Raw genomic sequence first — 22147 nt, forward strand, 5'->3', positions numbered from 1 at the left:
TGGAAAGACACCATCTCCGGCGACGTCATTGGAATAACATATCCGAACACTGTTGGGGATACGTTGGTCGGATATCCCGTGATTTGCGAGATTGAATTCGGGATTAGAGAGATGAGGAGGCGCTGAACAAGAGTATGCTTGTGTTGGTGTGGATGACATGAGAGATGCCCTTCCGAGTAAGCAGTCTATGATTCAAGTTGTGCCTTCAGGGAATGGTGTTACTTGCAGCAGAGATGTTCCAATTCCTCGTCTTCCTTTTGTGATGTCCCAACTTATTCTTTTCAGACGTCGTTAGGCTGGTTGGTCGTGGAATGGTTTGTCTCCAGGCTATGGGGATTTGTGGTGACAAGTTCTGCAGGAGATTGTGGTCTTGCTATTTCATTTGTCTTCTTACTCATCGCTCAGTGTTCTGTTTTCAGAGATAGCTCCTGCAAATGTTTTGCAAATAATTGATGATAAATCAGATAGTTTGAAATATTTAGGCCTATACCTCTCGTAATATAATGCGATTTTTATGCATGATTGTTTGACTGGTATTAATATTAAGAAATCCACTTGGTGTAAAACGTACATTTGTCAAGAGCTTTTGATTCAATATTTCGTCAAATCTTCGCTAAGAAACTGCGTTTCTATGTCTTCAGGTTTGAAGTCTTTTAAAATTAGTATCGTATTGTATTGTATTTTATGCTCGACCATGCCTGGTAGTAGCCCTGTAATGCACCTCATTAAAGTACACCTATGCATTATAATTCAGTTGTTCAGCCAATGAGAAATCACCATTGTAGCATTATAAAACCGCAGGTATCGATTAATCTCGGATATGCAATCGAAAGACAATTAGTGAAAAGTCACGAAGGCAGGAAATCCAATACTGTCGCAGAAGGTTATGTTCTGTTACTATAATAATTAGCGTTAATTGTAAATAATATTCAAATAAATTCAATTTGTCATCTCGTTTTTCAATTCTAAATCAATTTCCAGGTTATATCAAGCCTAATGTTCATGTTATTCTCTAGATTATATCAAGGTCAATGATATTCGTGGCTCGGAAAAAATCAATACTGTCGCGTCTGCGCACATCTCACAATTCAGGTCAGTTCCACTCCTCACTTACGTAACCATAACATGAGTACTTATGAATAATTTCAAGTTAGAAATATGGTCGAGCATAAAAAGTCGTATGAAACTTGCCTATAATGGTAATTAAGACGCTCGTATGAAAATTAAGAAATTCGCTTGCGCTCGTTTCATAAACAAACATACTCGCGTCTTAATTACTACCATTATAGGCTCGTTGCATAATGTACTATTATTGCTGTACTAGCTAAAAACACCCTTTCTGTTTTTATTTCTAATTAAACTGGTTATTATAATTTCGGAAATCTCGGAAACCTAACTATAGACAACCAAAACGAATTGTTTTTACTAAGCTAAGATTAATCTTTACTTAACGTCACTTACATGAATTGATGAACTCCTTAGCGAAATGCCTGCCAGCGTTAACTCAATTTAAAACAGTTGTAAATCGGGCACGGGAAAGAAAACATGTCATCATGTGCCCGACGTTCAACGGTTTTTTTTTTAATTTCTATATTTATTTGTTTTTATTTATTTATTTATTTATTCTGGTGTAGTTAAGGCCATTAGGCCTTCTCTTCCATATCGCCAGAAATACAAATAAAATAATAGAAAAATCAGACTATGAACAAAGTAAAATCCAACGAAAATATGATTTCTTTTCCTCTTTCTGATCAGTTTCAGCATCGAATCAGTATGTACATATATAATTTAATTTATATTGCAAGATTTTTTTACCTCTTGACCACTCTACACCCAATTATATCATACCCAGTTTTTTTTTTAATATGACTTGGAAAACTGTACCTTACAAATTCAGAACATATTATATTAATTTTTATTTTATACACAGAATACAATATAAACTTGCAATAAGTCATTTTTTTTACATAAAGACTAATATACACATGAATGAACACAGCGCACTGAACATTTTGCATTTGCATCCTTGGAAAAATTGCATAACATAACTAAACTGCGAAATATAATGATTTACATTTTATTTCAAAATCAAAAGAATGGGACATGTCAGATGTGTTTTAAAGTTTTTTCTTTATTTTTATTTATTTTTTCATTTTCTCTCATGAGTACGGAATGGGTCGAGTGCATATTGCATATCGTCTTATCATGTGATATAAAGACATGCATTATACATACACTAATATCTCTTTATGTTTCTGTTGTTACTTCGCGATTGATAATACTATTTACAAATGCATTTAAGAGTGCAAGAGTAAGCAATTCACTACAAGAAGACCGGACGTAATGATAGATAGGACAGAAAAAACTCAGATTCAAGCTATATTTGTTGATAGCTTAAAAGGATTGCTTACTGATCCAGTGTAGTTTGTTATTGAATTAATCAGCATAACAAAAACACTGGCAGCAGGTCCTGAATTCGAGCTGTGTTGCCACATCGTGTTATTTTTTTAATCTTGCATAATATTTGAATCAACGGCAGAGAGTTGACAACATATATTTTCAAAGGGCAGCTCGTTTCTACGACATATGTATATATACAGAGTGATTCACGAGGATTTATTGCCACTTGGAGATTATTAATTTCTGAAGACATTTTGAGTAAAACAGTCATACAACCGAGGAAATGTGTGATACTATCAATATAACCATGGAAATGTGCGGTACTATTAATACAACTATGGAAATGTGCGGTACTATTAATATAACCATGAAAATGTGCGATACTATTAATATATACATGGAAATGTGCGGTACTATTAATATAACCATGGAAATGTGCGGTACTATTAATATAACCATGGAAATGTGCGTTACTATTAATATAACCATGGAAATGTGCGGTACTATTATTATAACCATGGAAATGTGCGGTATTATTATTATAAGCATGGAAATGAGCCATCCTATTAATATAACCATGGAAATGTGCGAGACTATTAATATAACAATGGAAATGTGCGATACTATTATTATAACCGTGGAAATGCGCTATACTATTAATACAACCATGGAAATGTGCGGTATTAATATTATAACTATGGAAATTTGCGGTAGTATTATTATAACCATGGAAATGTGCGGTATTATTATTATAACCATGGAAATATGCGGTACTATTAATATAACCATGGAAATGTGCGGTACTATTATTATAACAATGGAAATATGCGGTATTATTATTATAATACCCATGGAAATGTGCGATACTATTATTATAACCATGGAAATGCGCTATACTATTAATTTAACCATGGAAATGTGCGGTATTATTATTATAACCATAGAAATGTGCGGTACTATTATTATAACCATGGAAATGTGCGATACTATTATTATAACCATGGAAATGTGCGGTACTATTATTATAACCATGGAAATGTGCGGTATTAATATTATGACCATGGAAATGTGCGGTACTTTTAATATAACCATGGAAATGTGCGGTATTATTATTATACCCATGGAAATGTGCGATACTATTATTATAACCATGGAAATGTGCGCTATTATTATTATTATTATTATTATTATTATTATTATTATTATTATTATTATTATAACCATGGAAATGTGCGCTATTATTATTATTATTATTATTATTATTATAACCATGGAAATGTGCGGTACTATTATTATAACCATGGAAATGTGCGGTACTATTATTATACCCATGGAAATGTGCGGTACTATTATTATAACCATGGAAATGTGCGGTACTATTATTATAACCATGGAAAAGTAAGGTACTATTACTTAACTATAGAAATGTGCGATGCTATTATTATAACCATGGAAATGTTCGTTACTATTAATATAACCTTGGAAATGTGCGGTATTGTTATTATAACCATGGAAATGTGCGATACTAATATTATAACCATGGAAATGTGCGGTACTATTATTATAACCATGGAAATGTGCGATACTCTTAATATAACCATGGAAATGTGCGGTACTATTATTATAACTATGGAAATGTGCGATACTCTTAATATAACCATGGAAATGTGCGGTACTATTATTATAACTATGGAAATGTGCGATACTCTTAATATAACCATGGAAATGTGCGGTACTATTATTATAACCATGGAAATGTGCTGCTTGGTGTATCAGCGGATTGCACTGAGTTGATTCTCTCTCAAATTTGTCGTCAAGACTGAGTTCTTGTACAGGTATATTTGATGATGTCTATCATTGGCTTGTGCATAATACATTCAATCCAAGAATTCCTGGTTTAGAAATTTTCCGCTAGTGATACTTCTACTCTTGTCTGCGACTGTCTTTTAAGAATATAACAGATTTTCCCTCTTCTCCAGCCATCGCTGCGTGTAGATGCTGCGATGGACATCCTATCCCTATAATAGTAAATGAGAAACAACATAGAATGGAGGGCTAATAAATCACTTTGCAGGGTCCAAGGGGATCTAAAGCTGAGGTGAGCAGCCTTTTTTTGGACAAGAGCCATTTGAAAATCGAGGGAGAGATAAAAAACTCTTCACGGGCTGCAAGCCAAGCGGCTATAGGAAAATGTGTAGGCATTGGAAACATTTTACATTATACGCAAGGGAAAAAGTTAATGCAAATGAAAATGCATACTTATCACAGAGATTTTTTTTTGCCGTCGGCAAACCTCCACGATCGTCATCATATTGATTTTAGTCCTAGATCCTGGGCAGGTGAAGAGTCCAATGCGTGCAGTTCTGCGTTGTATAACTTTCTCCATTCTCCTGTAACTTCATCCCTCTTTGCCCCAAATATTTTCCTAAGAACCTTATTCTCAAACACCCTTAATCTCTGTTCCTCTCTCAAAGTGAGAGTCCAAGTGTCACAACCATTCAGAACAACCGGTAATATAACTGTTTTATAAATTCTAACTTTCAGATTTTTGACACACTAGATGACAAAAGCTTCCCATATTTATTCTGCGTTTAATTTCCTCTCGAGTGTCATTTATATTTGTTACTGTTACTGCAAGATTTTTTAATTTTTCCACCTCTTCGAAGGATAAATGTCCAATTTTTATATTTCCATTTCGTACAATATTCTCATCACGAGACATAATCATATACTTGTGTCTTTTCGGGATTTACTTCTAAACCTGTCGGTTTACTTGCTTCAAGTAAAATTCCCGTGTTTTCCCTAATCGTTTGTGGATTTTCTCCTGACATATTCACGTCATCTTCATAGACAAGAAGCTGATGTAACCCGTTCAATTTCAAACCCTGTCTGTTATCCTGAACTTTCCTAATGGCATATTCTAGAACGAATCTTAGAAAGCATGTTGAAATGTTCAGATAGTCAATATGATATGATATGATATGATATAATATAATATAATATAATATAATATAATATAATATTGTTTTATTAATTCAGTCTAATTGACATATGAATCCTATAGATTCAAAATCCCCTATATCCACTTTCACAAATTGAAGAATTTTGACAGTAATTGGTTCCAAATAGAGAGAATTCTCAACCTAACAGTGACTTTTAACGAACCTTTTTCTTTAAATTTAGTTACTTTTCGAATTAAAACTACATAAATAATTAGAATTCATTCTTAGCAAGCAATATGTGGGTGTAAATAAATTATGAACAAAATGGTCTTTAGGGGGTTACATAAAAAGGTGATTTGTCTATCCCATTTCAAGTGCTGATCAACAATAATTCCCAGGTATTTCACATCTACAGTTTCTTTCAGGCAAGGGCATTTACAGGTTGTAGAGAGTTTACAAAATGAGTTGTGGATTATTAATTTTAAATGAGAAAGTGATTTCAATTTGTTCAATCCAGAGACTGTTAAAGAAAATGGCACCAAAGTAGTTTTAGTTATATTTAGAGATAGCAAATTTGCATCAAGCCAGTTTTTGATCAAATTTATACCTACATTGGCATGTTTATAAGTGTCCTCCCAAGTTAAACCACTGAAAATCACCACCGTATCATCAGCGTAAGAACAACAGGAGCCATTATGTACTTTCATATCAATGAAACAGTGAAATTGTAAACAGTTTTAATAACGACCGCCCTCCCTTTGACAAAATTCTGCGTACGCCACTGCTCGGTACTACAACAACTGATTCAAGGTCTTCCTTATAAACACCCAATTGTCTTAAGCGTTTCATGTGTTCGATATCCATTATTGTCTGCCGCTGTATTGTGGTCTAAAATAGCTGTTAGCAGAGGCACCGAGACTCTGTATACCAGTTCTCTGAATGCGTTATCGGTCGGTGGATTTTCTTGGTATTGCAAGTGCAATTTTTTTGTTCGTTGAAGTTGGGCATTATGTCTGTTCCACGACCAAACAGATGAGATCATTTATTGACGCTTCTGTGAGAGAAAGTTGATACGAAGCCACGTGTTGATGTCATCAGTCATTCAGGGCACTGCTCCACATGCTACGTAGTTTTTCTGTACTTTGTGTCAAGGGCTGGGTCATCCTTTGTAACGCTGCTCTAAGTTATACGTACACGTCGCCAATGAAAAGGATCACAGTGAAAGTTATCAGCGTGTGTATACATGTTGTTCGTGCTTTGATATTGACCAGCTGAGTGTGATAAATGTTGTGTAACTAGAATCCGGCTTGGAAGAAACCTTCCATCGAATGCACACGCTCCTATGCGGAGGATACTTTGCTGCGATGAGATTTGATTGAAACTGACAGGTTGCAATCAAGACCCCAGTTTTATTCTTCAATATTAGAAAGTCATGCTTTACTGTTAATTACTGGTTGTTGCATTACTTTAGCACGTAAACATCTTCTGAGGAAAACGATATCGCAATTGCGAATTCACGGTTTCTTTGCTGCTTAGGGACTTGATAGTGAACTAGGTTATTTATAGGGCTAGGATTTTGATGAAATTGCATCTTTTTTCTAGTAAGCCAGAAACATAGGCGCTTTAGTATTTATATCTTATGTGATAAACGAGTTTTAAGACATATTTGTTAGGGCATTTTTTTTTTGCATTTTTTGCCTGTTTCAACTCATAAGAGCATCTTTTGTATTATTCGGACATTTTTTAGGCATTTTCATTTAATTTTGGCCACAAATCCCCATTATTAATATAAAATAATGTTTGTTTCATTTGATATTTTGTCTACATATTTTGCCCATTAGTACCCTTTATTTTTTACTTGGTTATTTGACGACGCTGTACCAACTAGCGTCGATGGAGTTGGTGATAGTGATATGATATTTGGCGAGATGAGGCGGAGGATTCGCCATAGATTACCTGACATTTGCCTTACGGTTGGGAAAAACCTCGGAAAAAACCCAACCAGATAATCAGCCCAAGCGGGAATCGAACCCGCGCCCGAGCGCAACTCCGAATCGGCAGGCAAGCGCCTTAATCGACCGAGCTACGCCGGTGGCTAATACCCATTATTTTGTATAATATTTTAAACGTTTTTCTACACAAATATTGCCCTTTTAACGTAGTACACCGCATGTAATGGATCAGTCCAACCATCCCTTCAATATAGATTCCTCTGTACTTGCTAATTCCGTATAAGGGTGGCCTTGTGATGGGCTGCATGGAAACTGCATCAGGTAAAATAATTAATTGAAGTGTACCACTTAGAAAAAATTATGTAAAATTAAGTACGGTAAACTTGAATGTTGGTACTAGAATGTAATTTAATTATTAGTCTAAATATTAAGTACCACAAAACTCCTTTTCGTACTAAGCCAATTTTAGAATGTAAGATTAACTTTTAGGGGATTTTTAAGGGCATTTTGAAAGATTTTTATGTCATAAATGCATTATATTAGGACATTTTTTTATGATTTATAGGTCATCAAAATCCTAGCCCTAGTTATTTAGCATTGATAGCGAGTTGAGGCGGACGATTCGCCATTGTCTTTATAGTTGGAGAAAACCTCGGAAAAATCTGAACCAAGTGATCAACCCCAGCGGTAATCGAACTCACTCCCGAGCGCAGCTCCGGATCAGCAGACAAACAGGTTACCGCCTGAGATACGCCGGTGACCTTGATGGTGAATTATTATACTACACAAATGATCTTTCCGATTACAAACTTGAATAACTGTCGTTAGGAGACAATTAGAAACATGATATTGGTATCAATGGAAAGAGAAACTCAAATATTTTTTGTTATCCATTCGGTTAAATCACATGTGCTACTCCTAAATCAGCAAAAATTAGAAAACATGAAATTGGTATCAACAGAAACAGAAACTCCAACAATTTTTTCACTGGAAAACATGAAACAGAAAGAGAAACATTTGGTTCACAACTGTAAGTAACATGTGCTCAATGTGAGCTCCTTGTGTCACATGACACACATCAAATCTGTAGTAAATTTCCTGCCATACACGTTGTAGCATTGGACCATCCACCAGTGCAATGGCCTCTGTGATGCGGACACGAAGATCCTCAATGGTAGGTGGTAATGGTGGTTGATACACTTGTTGTTTTATAAAACCCCACAGAAAAAAAATCACAAGGAGTGAAGTCGGGGGAACATGGAGGCCAATGCAAACCTAAATTTTCACGGCCAGCACGTCCAATCCATCTCCTTGGAAGTCGTGTATTCAGTTCGTTTCTGACATCTAAGTGTCGCTTGGCTTTGTCGTCTGGTTTCATAGCCTGCAACAATTGCAGACGGTATGGATGGAACTTCAAACGTTTACGTTGAATAATTTATCATGGTTGTGTCTACACTGTATAATTTACCTACTATTTGTTGTTCTATGTATTAAGCATGTTCCAATGAGTGAAATGAATGATCTGATTATGGTATTTAATGCTGAAAACGTTAATCATAATAAAATTGTTATATAACACTATATTACTATTTGATAAGCAAATAGACGGCCCATATATACTCATACCTATAGTTTACAAATTTATTATATTGTTTTAATAAAATTCATACATAAACATCGAAATAATTTTGAATTGTATTCGCATAGTTATGAAACAAAAGGTATGAATTCTTTAAGATTGTTTGAACCAAAATGCAACACTCCTACAATTCAATTCAATTGAATTCAATACAGTATTTAGTCATAGTAGTAATTTAGGCCCAAGAATATATAACAAATTTATATTTAAATTTCCTAATCTTGTCAATTCTAATAGTTCTAGCATTAAATTTAAAAAGTTATGTATGGATTTTATAAAAATTGAAAAATTGTAAATTTAAATTTATATATTCTTATTGGGTAGTAGACATAAGACAAATTGTATTATATACTTCTTAATTTAAATTCACGAGTTCTACTCTTTCAGGGGAGAGCTAAAGTTTTTTGTGTTTATTTATATTTTATGCTCGACCATGCCGAAATGTAGTAATTATACACCTGGTAGCAGACCTTTAATGCATGTCATTAAAGTACACCTACTCATTAAAGGTCAGGTCTTTCAGCCAATGACGACTCAGGTTACAACTGTTCAGCCAATGACAGGTCAGCTTTCTACCGTTATAAAACCGCAAGTATCGATTATTCTCGGATATGCAATCGAAAGAGAATTTGCGAAAAGTCACGAAGGCTGGAAATCCAAAACTGTCGCAGAAGGTTATGTTCTGTTATTATAATAATTAGCGTTAATTGTAAATAATATTCAAATAAATTCAATTTGTCATCTCGTTTTTCAATGTCGAATTCAATAATCAAGGTTATAATATTATAATATTATCAAGTTTAACGGGACTACGTCAAGGTCAATGACATTATTGTTCCTCGGAAAAAATCAATACTTTCGCGTCTGCACACATCTCACAATTCACGACCTAGAACAAGGTCACTTCCGATCTTGTCAGTTACAAATAAAATGTATACATCTGAATACCGGTAATTTTAAGTTAGAAATATGGTCGAGCATAAAAAGTCGTATGAAACTCGCCTATAATGGTAATTAAGAATCGAGTATGAAAATTATGAAACTCGCTTGCGCTTGTTTCATAAATATCCATACTCGATTCTTAATTACTATCATTATAGGCTCGTTGCATAATGTACTATTATGTTACAATTATTAGCAAAATAAATAAATAAATAAATAAATAAATAAATTCGTGCTCGCGAGCACATTTCATCTCGCATGACGAGAGCACCAAATGTCATTAAAAGAGCTCCAGGTTGAGAACGCATGCTCTATACGAATGTAAATACGTACTTGGCATAACATTGCTAATTGTTTCCCAGTTCATTCCACCTGAACTAAAGTGAATGTTTCTTTTGTTTCAGGTAAGTGTAGATCCATTTGGTGGCTTTGTTCGGTTCAGTCTCTCCTGGTGAAATGGTTCTTCACTACGTAAGTAGTATCATTTATTTTATTTCACTTTATTTTACTTCGGCATGATTATGAATATCTCTCTTACCAACTATACCTTCTCCTATGACCTTTCTCTCCGGGATTGCAAAGCCTGAAATGTGTAATCCTAAATGCAATCGCTGAAAGCGCTGTTATTTATTTATTACAAACAACATTATATTTGTATACACAGAAGCGCACATGTTCCTGTTCTTTTAACGAGACAAATTCCATGCAGCCAGTATCGTTATTTCCCGCTAGGTCCGGGAGAAGGTCAAATACTGCAGTGCATCTAAGCTACCGAAACAAAAGAGTAGCGAACTTCTTTCTCTTTCAGTTAAAGATCACTTTCTTGTTCGTGCAAACCATAGACACTACACAATTAAGCTTTAAAATCGGAAAATTACGGTACATAGAAACAAGGAAGGAATACAGATATGGAACTAAATACAGAAAAAGTGAATAAGAGAGGAGAATTACGTCTTATCAACCATATTTCACGTTGAATAATTTTTAAATTGGTTATTTTACGACGATTTATCAACTGCTATGGTTGTTTAGTGTCTGAGTGAGATGAAGGTCATAATGCCGGCGAAATGAGTCCAAGGTCCAGAGCTGAATGTTACACAGCATTTGCTCTTAAGATGGGTGATGGGGTGAAATTTCTATTTTCTACATTTTTCAAGATGCGTCTTTGGTTTTTTGTATACGTAATCACGATGTGATAGATAATGATGTGGTGAAGTTTTATTTCTGTGAGTCAAGTAGTTTCTGTGTTATTAACATAAATATTCTGAAAAAATTGCATATTTCAAAATGAAATGTGGCACTCAAATATTTGAATTTTTTTTTCAAGACAAATGCCATATTTATAAAAGTTCACACATCAGTTTTTCTATATCTTTACTACACAAGAGGAAAATAATTTTTATAACTACTGCATATCTAAAAATAGAAAATTTCCATTGCCACTATAAATATTCAGTTTTTTATTTCAAAAAGTATTCATTTAATCATAAAAACCATGCGCTATTTTGTTAACCACATTGTATAGAAGATGCAGTAAAAATGTCATGTTCCTATCATCAAAATTGTACAGGGACATCATTTTATTTTTACTAACATTTTTAATATTAACCTGGCTATACCTTTAGAGGACCGGAAACACAGTTTGCTACCCCCTTCCACTACTGTAATTCGATGATACTGGCGTAAAACACAAACAAATCACTTTACTAGGTATAGGAGGGAAGAAAAGTAGTTCATCCATTTACGTAAACTAGGAAATATCGCGAGTTTGAGTTCGATAATTTTCATTAGGTTTTTGTTTAATCAAAATACAATGAGTGTTTTTACTCACGAACTGAGTTATCCATGCGAACGTATTCATTATTCAGTGTATATTATACTGTCTACAGCACATTAGCGTACAATATAGAGAATGAAGTTAAATTGAAAAATAATCATAATATGGATATTTAAACAGATTTTTGAAAATGGTCGCCGCTCATTTCGATAAAGGCTTCAGTTCTTTTGTGCATATTATCGCACTATAGACTATTACATCTAATTCCAATTGCCAGTTTCGTCCTTCGTACTAGTAACTCATGTTGAAATAATTCTGTACCTACTCTATAAAAGAGAACCTTACGTACTGCAAATTCAATCTTCACTTCTGCCCGATCCGAAAAGATAAAATTACTCAGACATACTATCTACTGTCCGTCCAAGTGGTTACGTCGCAGCGTCGTAGAAAGGGAGGAAATCACATGACAGTTATTTACTTAACGAGGCCCTTTTATTTAAGTTATTTTAAACAATTGTATGGGTATAATATTACGTAGACGTCCAATTTCTAACAGAAATTAATGTTCCCAGAATATAGTTAAGACAGCCCAGCCACTAGCATTTACAGAGAGGCGAATAGAAGCAGGTGGGGGAAACCGGGATGCGACGTAGGCAAATGGAAAATTATGCTATATTGAAAGGTCTTTCGTCACTGGAAAACGCGAATATATTTTTGGAACGTACTGTGACCGTAAGGCTACTATGACTGCATATGCGGCCTTGGGTCTGTGTCGTGAACGGTTGGAAGTTTACCAGTAGAAGGGGTGGGAGTGAAGTACATTCAAAAACTCAGGTACAATAAAAATTGAAGTAAAAATAAAATGATGTCCCTGTAGAAAATTTCCATTGCGACTATAAATATTCAGTTTTTTATTTTAAAAAGTATACATTTAATCATAAAAACCATGCGCTATTTTGTTAACCATAGTGTATAGAAGATGCGGTAAAAATGTCATGTTCCTATCATAAAAATTGTAAGAGCCTTTAAATTTTGAACCTGACGAAATGTGCTGAAAAAAGTGCGAGAAAACAGCTTGTAAAATTTGCATGAAACTGAAGTTCAAGGGTGCAGCCATTTATATATTGCGTAATTTGTATGCTTTCGAGCGTCGCAGAGCATTGAAACTTGCTCAACATATAAATAGGAGATTGCTGATTCATTTTTTTTTACAAGAAAACGAAAATGCGATTTTTGACTGAAAATTAGCATAATTTCAACCGTCACTCTCTTAACTGGTTAAGGGAAAACCTCGGAAAAATCCTCAACCAAGTAACTTGTCCCAACCAGGATTTGAACCCGGGCCCGCTTGTTTCACGGTCAGACATGCTGTTACTCCATAGCGGTAATCACGTTGAATCATATGTGAATCCTGTTTCGTTTAATAATCCAATATAAAGGACATAAAATATTCCTTTCCGTTGTCTTGTCGTTGTTATTGGTAAATTATGAAATTATAAGAAACATGACACCAAGAGAAGCTGATGCCTCAGATTCTTTTGCCGCCTTAGTACCACTTTTACCCTCGAAAATAGAACTCAGCTGACCACGAATTTGCATCAGATCACTGAAATGCGTGTTAGGCTTTCATTATAAATTAGAGGCAATTAATCATCACATATCAGCATCCCATATACTGTTGCAATTTGCAATGAGAGGCAGTTTTAATTAACAAGAGTAAAGTCAACATTGATTTTTTTTCTTCAACGCGATCAGTCAGCCTATATTTCTCAGCTTAATTTTGGTAATAATGGGAAGTTTTTCATTTGCACATGAATCAGCGGTTACATCGTAAAATTATGGTTCAGTTAGATTACTATGGAATATACAGGGTGAGTCAAAATTCCGGCGACATAGACGAACTCTGTTATTGGTGCAGATACGTATCTGGAAATGAAAAGAAGGGAAAGTTGTAGCAGATATGTAGTTTCCAATCTAATATGCTTGAATTTTCAACGTAGAATACACCGTTGAGGCTGTAGACTAGAGGCTGCCAAAGTAGTGACTTTTCCGCTACTTCTAATGGACTTTGAATACGTATTATTTAACGGAGAAATTGGTTGACATGCAGAGTTTAGCGATTATTTACCTTCTCAAAGAAACGTTTATTTACATTGATAGCATAAGAATTCAGGGAAATTTCATTCTTGCCTAGCAGGTTTCCCTGAACTTGTATTGGTAACACTGCTAATTATCGTCATCATTTCGTAGATTACCCAATACACTATGGTGATTGCAATAACCTAAAATGCCCCCTTTAAGGACGAGACTAAGCATGTGGCAACAGGACATTTTCCATTCTCATTAAGGCTTGTACCAGAGTACAATCACAGTGATGCATTCTACGTTGAAAATTCAAGCACGTTAGATTCAAAACTACATGTTTCAGATAACTTTCCCCTATTTTCATTTTTCGCTATCAGTTGGTCTATGTTGCCGGGCTTTTGAATCACCCGGTATAAAACGTATTTCTTACAGAAGAAGTATGATCTAGCTTAATAGCGACACTAACAACACAAACCCGTCTCTCTGACGGTTGTGAATGATTCCCAAATTTCGTTGTAGTCTACTTCAGAATCGTTGAGTGACATATGTTGAAAGTAAAATATATTAGGCCTACTATAGATGATTGTGACAAACTTGTAAAATAATAAAAATTGTTAATTTGAGTTTCCCAATATTTAATTTTATTTGAAGCCAAAAGTTTTGAACTTCATTATTTGTCATATCCCATACAAATTTTTAAAATATCACATGATATAAATCCAGAATATTTTAATGTAGAGCGAGTATGTCAAACTTGTTAAATAACAAAAGTTGTTAAGAGGAGTTAAGCTTATAATTTATTATTTGGCGTGTGAAGGTTTTTTGACTTTCGGTACAGGTATTTGTCAGAAATCATTCGAACAACTAAAACATCACATTACGTCGAATAGATGTGACAAACTCGTTAAGTGATAAAATATTTCGAAATATGTATTATGTTTCTTTCTCGTGTTAAATTTTACAGTACCTGGTTAACAAGTTTCACCCTGATATCGATCGTCTTCAGAACAGGTTGGTGCTGGTCTTGGCGCCTTTTCTTTGTATTTCCTATGGGGGTGTGTTTGTGTAGTGTAATGTGGAGTCAAAGAGTGTGTGTGTTCTGAAATTGAGTTGTGTGTTGAGAATTTCATTTGGGTGTGTGTGTATATATTTCGCATTGTTCGTGTGTGTTAGTTTCTGGCTTTCTTGTTGAATGTGTAAAATTTCCATGTCTGTATTTATGTCTCTGTAGGGTGTGGTTAGCATTTCTGATATGTTCTGCATATGTGGAAGTGTTTCGTAGTTTTGTTATGGGTGTGATGTGTTCTTTGTAACGTGTGTGGAATGATCTGCCCGTCTGTCCTATGTAGAAGTTGTTGCAGGTGTTGCATTTGAGTTTGTATACGCGTGTGTGGTTGTATTTGTTTGTTTGTGTTGTTTGTGTGTTGAGATGCTTTTGTAGGGTATTATTTGTTCTGTATGCGATGTTGTAATTTAATTTCTTGAATGAGGTTGCAGTCTTGTGTGTGTTTTTGTTTCCGTATGTTAGTGTGTTCTTGTGTTTATGTTGTACCAACCAGGTACTGTCAAATTTAACACGAGAAAGACACTTAATATACACGTATATTCCGAAGTGATATAGTGTTAAAAGTTGTGAAACCAAGATATATAATAAAATATTCTGCTCTATATAGAACGAAAGAAGTGGGAAAAATTTCAGGTATGAATTCCTCATATGTATAGAACGAAAAAATTGGCTAAATAAACAAGTTTGCTGAAATGCTTGGTTTGTGAGTAGGGCTTGCAAGTATGCACTCCAATACGTTTGTCTGCAGGAATTATTATGACTAGGGAGCGGATTTTTATGTACTAAAAATTTAAATATATTTATTTTTTATGTGCTGAAAAGTACGAAAATATTTCCTAAAAATAAAAAAAATATATATTTTTTTAAATATGACAAAAATACCTTAGGCTACTTAGCTTGAAAAAATGTTACTAGGTACTCACCAACCACACTTGAGTGCTAGTAGTTGGCCGAGAAATGCAGTGAACAACAAAGGTCATCTCCAAATTCTCCATCACAAATGCATGCCGATTATCTCTGAATAACGTCAATTTCACCTACACGCACATCCTCCAATACTTGAGCAACTTCACACATTTTTTTATATCCACTGTTTTTCCCAAACACATTCTGGCATTTGTCCCTTAGTAATTGTGCTTTTGAACCTGGTAGCGAGTCTAGTTTAATTTCCACGGCACGCACCTCCCTGTTTCAGACAACAGGTTTTTGGATGTTTCGAGTTTTTTTACGGTGTCACACAAAAAGCTTAGATTTGCTAATAGGAAAGCCAAATCGTTTTTTAAACAACCATCTTTCAGCATATCTTGAAGTATATCTATTGACGAAGCCCGATAACAGGGAATCACAACAAGATATATTGCCTTACTTGATAGACATGAGCGAGAGGCGAGAGATTTGTTTAAATTAAATGATTTTCATACCCGAGCTCTTATCTGTTGTGTTTCACAAACAAAGCGTGGAATGAAATCATCTTCAGCAACAATAAACATTCCTAATTTTGTGTTACAAGATCACTCCTCCTTGTCCATGTTAATTTATTCTCTAATAATAACACTGATATGCTGCCTAGCAGTTCTCAGAACTTGAGGCGATACTATTACGAAAATGGATCACGGATACACCACACAGCGCTTAGAAACACGAAGCAACCAAGAATTCTTAAAAAAGATAACGTACTTCTGAGTAACATAATTGATTTAGTTTTACAATATTTAAAAGTTCTTGTAAAAAATTATTTAAGTAAAAAAACTCCAAGATTTATGTGTTTATAATAGATTTCCTGAAAATATGTATTTCCATAATTTTTTGTGAAAATAAATGTTTTTATGTGAAATAAAATTCGGATTTTAAACTTGAAACTTCAAGTTCGGAATTTTTAACTTTGTTAATTGTGTTTTATCACACGCAAAAATAATATTTAATTACATAGGAATCCGCATGACACATTCTGTTTACATGATCTTAAGTGAACTGTTCAAAATGTCCACCTTCTGTCTGAATACAGGCCGCAGTTCGCCAGATCGAGATCCGAACATGCTCCCAAATCCCTGGCACAGTTCTTACTGTCCGTCAGTCGTGCAGAATACGCTGTATACCCGTTGGTGTTGAGAGAAGGAATTTCGTTACTTTATTTGATCTCAGTGCTGTAATACTCCTTTAATCATTAGAGATGTTGAGATTGTATAGAGTTTCATCATTTCGCTTCTGAAACTTGGGAACAACTTGTTCGCCTCCCCCAATCCCTTCTCCAGCACTAGTTTCTCAATTTAACGGAGTATTTATTTTAGTTAAGATATTGCTGTGTGGAAATTGGGGAGGACCGGATAGTACGGTATCGGATTTCGCAGCGGCGTTGAACTCTCGGGGCGGCCAATAATTGGCAAGGGAATATATGGCTTGAATAATGTAGTTTACTAGCAAATTCCAGTTACAAATTACATCTGTTGGCTAGTGTAATGGTAATTTCTAATCGGAAAACAATTACAAAATGGTACACAATGCACATTTAGTTTAAATAGAGCGTTAGTTGCGAAATGATTTTGTTTGAATAGTGTCTGCAATACAAGTTTACATTATGCTCATGGTTGCGAAAATTTCGTCTTAACAAGACTGGATTGGCAGTGATTTCTAAGAACAGTGGTAGGATGAAGGATACTGAACAAAGTTAAAACGAGGATATGCGACAGGTGTTAAATATAGGCACCACTGATGGATGTATTTATTAAAGTATGCATTGACTCTGTTTCTTGTTCTGGACGGAAATATTTTCAAAAAGCTTTTGTATAAGATAACACATTTTTTTACAAGTTTATGCTGATTTGAAATAGCTGCATACTGCTCTTTCAGTAGTGTTCTTCTTCTTCTTTCTTCTCCTCACATCAGGGATAGGCAGTTTTCCTGTTCCGTCCTCACACTCATCTCCATTTCTTCCTCGGGCGTCCAAAGCTTCTTTTTTTCCCCGTGGTTTATAATGATCTATTCTTTCTGTACTCATCCGGTTCATGTCGTATCCAGTCTTATCATTTTATTAATTTCATTCTACTAGCAATAGCAAAGGAAGCTTTTAATAGACAAAGGAGCATCTTCTGCGGACCTCTGGAAAAAGAACTAAGAGACTACTGAAGTGCTTTGTATGGAGTGTGGCATTGTTTGGGGCAGAAACATAGACATTACGATGAAGTGAAGAGAAGCAAATAGAAGCATTTGAAATGTAGATATGGAGAGGAATGGAACGTGTGAAGTGGACAGACAGAATAAGAAATGAAGCTGTGTTGGAAAGAGTGGGTGAAGAAAGAATGATGCTGAAACTAATCAGGAAGAGGAAAAGGAATTGGCTGGGTCACTGGTTGAGAAGAAACTGCCTACTGAAGGATGCACTGGAAGGAATGGTGAACGGGAGAATAGTTCGAGGTAGAAGAAGATATCAGATGATAGACGACATTAAGTTGTATGGATCATAGCTGAAGATTATTTTCAGGAGACACGAAATTATGACGAAATGAAGTGAAGAAGAAATGAAAAATATTTATATTGTACTTCAGAAGCGGTACTGCAACATTTTATTGCCCTTTTGATAGCCAAGAAGAATATATGATGTATGTATGTGTATGTATTTATTCACACTGCAAATGGGTATATAACCGGAGGCAGTGACAACTAATTACACTCAATAATGACAACTAATAAAAATACAATTAATAATAAATTAATAATACTACTAATAATAATTAATACTAATAATAATCAATAGTATAATAATAATAATAATAATAATAATAATAATAATAATAATAATAATATAATAATAATAATAATAATAATAATAATAATAGTAATAATACCAGGAAGCATAATAAATTAAATGAAGCACGATCACTTAAAATAACATTTAAAGTAAATCTAATTTGTATCTTAACCCTAAGGTCGAACTAAAACCCACGAGTATGATATGTTGATACCTGCACAAGTACCTTTCAGCACTACACGCATTTCGCTGACAACTCACTCACTGCACTGGAACTACGACACATTTCACTGATTCTATCCTGATTTCACTAACACTTCAAAAACATTTCACTGTTCAAATACTTTACACTGTCATTATAAACTATAAAACTTCACTTACACCACACACTTCTTCACTGACATAACACTTCAAATAACAAAACATCAATTACACCCTTTAAATACTGTGTATAATTACCGTCTATTAGTAAAGTCCTTAAGCCTATTTTTAATTACATTTTTGGTTATTGATAAAGCCTTTAGTAAATCTGTAGGTAAAGCATTCCAGTCCCTGATAGTACGGTTGAGAAAATGTTAATAAGGATACTGAGAATCGTTATTGGTTAATGTCCGGCACTATGCCGGACCATTTAAAAGTAAAAGAATTGAGGAATTATAATTTTTCAAACAAAGGCCGTAATAATCAGAGTTCTTTGCTTTGTTCAGGGCCAAGAAACTATTATATAGCCCTGTGAAAGAGTGAGAATTACCAAGTTGTTAAACAACAAATATAATGGAAGATTATTAAGGCTCATTCACAATGAAAATTAAACATAACGTAAGCGTTAACTTAAGAATATAAACGTTACGTAAAATCAAAAAGTCATACCATCATTCACGATGGGAACATAAACATAATCGCAAACATACTTGGTAACCATGGAAACATAACAACGACGCCATTTCCTCATATTCTGTCGTATACTTCAGCGTTCCACGATTGTGTTCTGTTTGCAAATCATGTAAGCATAAGCATGAAAGTTTGGAGTTTGCAAACTTTCATGTTAACGTCTTACGGTAATGTTTATGTCAATACTTATGTGAATCATTGTGAATGGTCCCATTTGTTAACCTGGGCGCAAACTTCTGTGTTTATGTTACGGTTATGTTTAATTTTCATTGTGAATGGGGCTTTAGAATTCTTAAGTCATGCGACATGTTATTGTGAACATAAGAAATTTTTTGGAGATGGGAATTAAATAAAAGAAATAGGAAGAAAAAATGGGGAGGGGGATCGAGGTAATCTGCGATTCTTATGAAACTTGCTGCAATTACATGTTAGCAGAATATTCACATCATGCTTTATAGTTTTTGTCATTTATTACATAATTTGCCTGACAAAAATTGACGCTAACTTTATACAAAGATAAATTACATCAGTTTGGAATCGTAGCCTAAATGATGCAATGTTTTTCTCTCTGTCAGAATGCTTCATGTTGCAAAAAATTGTAACAAAAATTATGACCCCGATTAGTTTAGTGTGTCGCGCACGTCCGCCCTCAGGCTAGAGTGCCGGCTTCGCATTCGGGAATTTGTATGCCCTAGCGCGACTGTTTTATTGAACGTCAGGACTATTTTTCCTTTTTACATTGCTGTGACAGTTTCCTCTCGAGTTGTTACTGGGGAAAAGTGTAAGAGGTTAAGTAGATAAATACAGCAATGTACAGCATTTTCTTTTGGACGATATAAACTATAAAACAAGTCATCCGCTGGACTAGATGAGCAATTGAAGTGCGTGGAAGAAAGTCACGCAAAGGTCTAACTACTTCATTTGTTTTGATGTTGGATAGAACAGCTTATTCCTTATGGATCGGAACGGATCTCTTGCTTCAAACCTTGATCATGGTGGTGATGAAAGTGATTGTGATCAGTAGGGAGCGGATTTTTATGTGCTAAAAAATTTAAATATATTTATTTTTTATTTGCTAAAAAGTACGAAAATATTTGCTAAAAATAAAAAAATACTTTTTTATAAATATGACAAAAATACCTTACTTAACTTGGAAAAAAAAAATGTTACTAGGTACTCACCAACCACACTTGAGTGCTAGTAATTGGCCGAGAATTGCAGTGAACAACAAACGTCATCTCAAATTCTCCATTAAAAATGCATGCCGATTATCTCTGAACAACGACTTATACTGTGAAAACGATCTTTCCACATCACAGGACGACAGATGTGCATATTTAAAGAGAGAAATGTCACAAATACAGACACCGTCAATTTCACCTACAGGCACATCCTCCAATACTTGAGCAACTTTACACATTTTTTTATATCCACTGGTTTTCCCAAACACCTGGACCTGGTAGCGAGTCTAGTTTAATTTTCACGGCACGCACCTCCCTGTTTCAGACAACAAGTTTTTGGTTGTTTCGATTTTTTTTATGGCGTCACACAAAAAGCTTAGATTTGCTAATAGGAAAGCCAAATCGTTTTTTAAACAACCATCTTTCAGTATATCTTGACGAAGCCCGATAACAGGGAATCACAACAAGACGTATTGCCTTACTTGATGGACATAAGCGAGAGGAGAGAGATTTGTTTAAATTAAATAATGTTCATACCTGATCTCTTATCTGTTGTGTTTCACAAACAAAGCGTGGAATGAAATCATCTTCAGCAACAATAAACATTCCTAAGTATGTGTTGCACGATCTCTCCTCCTTGTCCATGTTAATTTATTTTCTAGTAATAACACTGATTTGCTGCCTAGCAGTTCTCAGAACTTGAGGCGATACTATTACAAAAATGGATCACGGATACATCACACAGCGCTTAGAAACACGAAGCAACCAAGGATTCTTAAAAAGATAACGTACTTCTGAGTGACATAATTGATTTAGTTTTAAAATGTTTAAAAGTGCTTGTAAAAAATTATTTAAGTAAAAAACTCCAATATTTATGTGTTTATAATAGATATCCTGAAAATATGTATTTACATAATTTTTTTGTGAAAATATGTGCTTTTATGTGAAATAAAATTCGGGTTTTAAACTTGAAACTTCATGTTCGGAATTTTTAACTTTGTTAATTGTGTTTTATCACACGCAAAAATAATATTTAATTACATAGAAATCCGCTCCTTAGTGATCAGTTTGATATAATACAACATAAGCAGAGATAAATGGGATCAACAGTGGCAACAGAGAGATGACAGACATAATACAGAAAACTTTCTTCTTCATTTCGAGACTCAATTTGTTGCAAATTCATGTTATACAGAGTGTAAGTGAAAAGAAATAAACTTACAGATTGAAAGGGGGGATAGGGTACACATAAATGAATATAAAACCTATATTACGTTTTGTGATTAAATGCACGGTTAACTGGAAAATTAAGTTTGAAGTTTCAGCAGTCCGGCAACATCGTCGCTAACACACACCACTCGTGATACAGATGTAAGAGGTCAAGGAACTCTGTGTATCTCGGTAGGTGAGCTGCTCTCTACCTCGACATTGTTGCAACCTGGTCGCATCCTGCAGTGGCTTGAAATTGGAGGTTTTTTTAAATCAAATTTACACGAAAATCGTCCACGTTATTGAAATACGCCAGAG

At 34.6% G+C, this 22147-nt stretch overlaps 1 protein-coding gene across 31 annotated transcripts in view; it reads left to right on the forward strand.

Moving 5' to 3' along the window:
• Positions 1 to 22147, forward strand: part of LOC138692929 (RNA binding protein fox-1 homolog 2-like) — a 1380865-nt gene that overhangs the window by 705853 nt on the left and 652865 nt on the right. For all 31 annotated transcript variants that reach the window (XM_069816296.1, XM_069816310.1, XM_069816300.1 and 28 more), the window contains one exon: positions 10280 to 10346. In XM_069816296.1, coding sequence (XP_069672397.1) covers positions 10332 to 10346 — 15 coding nt within the window. In that variant the 5' untranslated portion in view covers positions 10280 to 10331. The remainder of the gene's footprint in view (positions 1 to 10279; positions 10347 to 22147) is intronic.

Source organism: Periplaneta americana, chromosome 17 (genome assembly GCF_040183065.1).
Source record: "Periplaneta americana isolate PAMFEO1 chromosome 17, P.americana_PAMFEO1_priV1, whole genome shotgun sequence".
Classification (NCBI taxonomy): Eukaryota; Metazoa; Arthropoda; class Insecta; order Blattodea; family Blattidae; genus Periplaneta; species Periplaneta americana.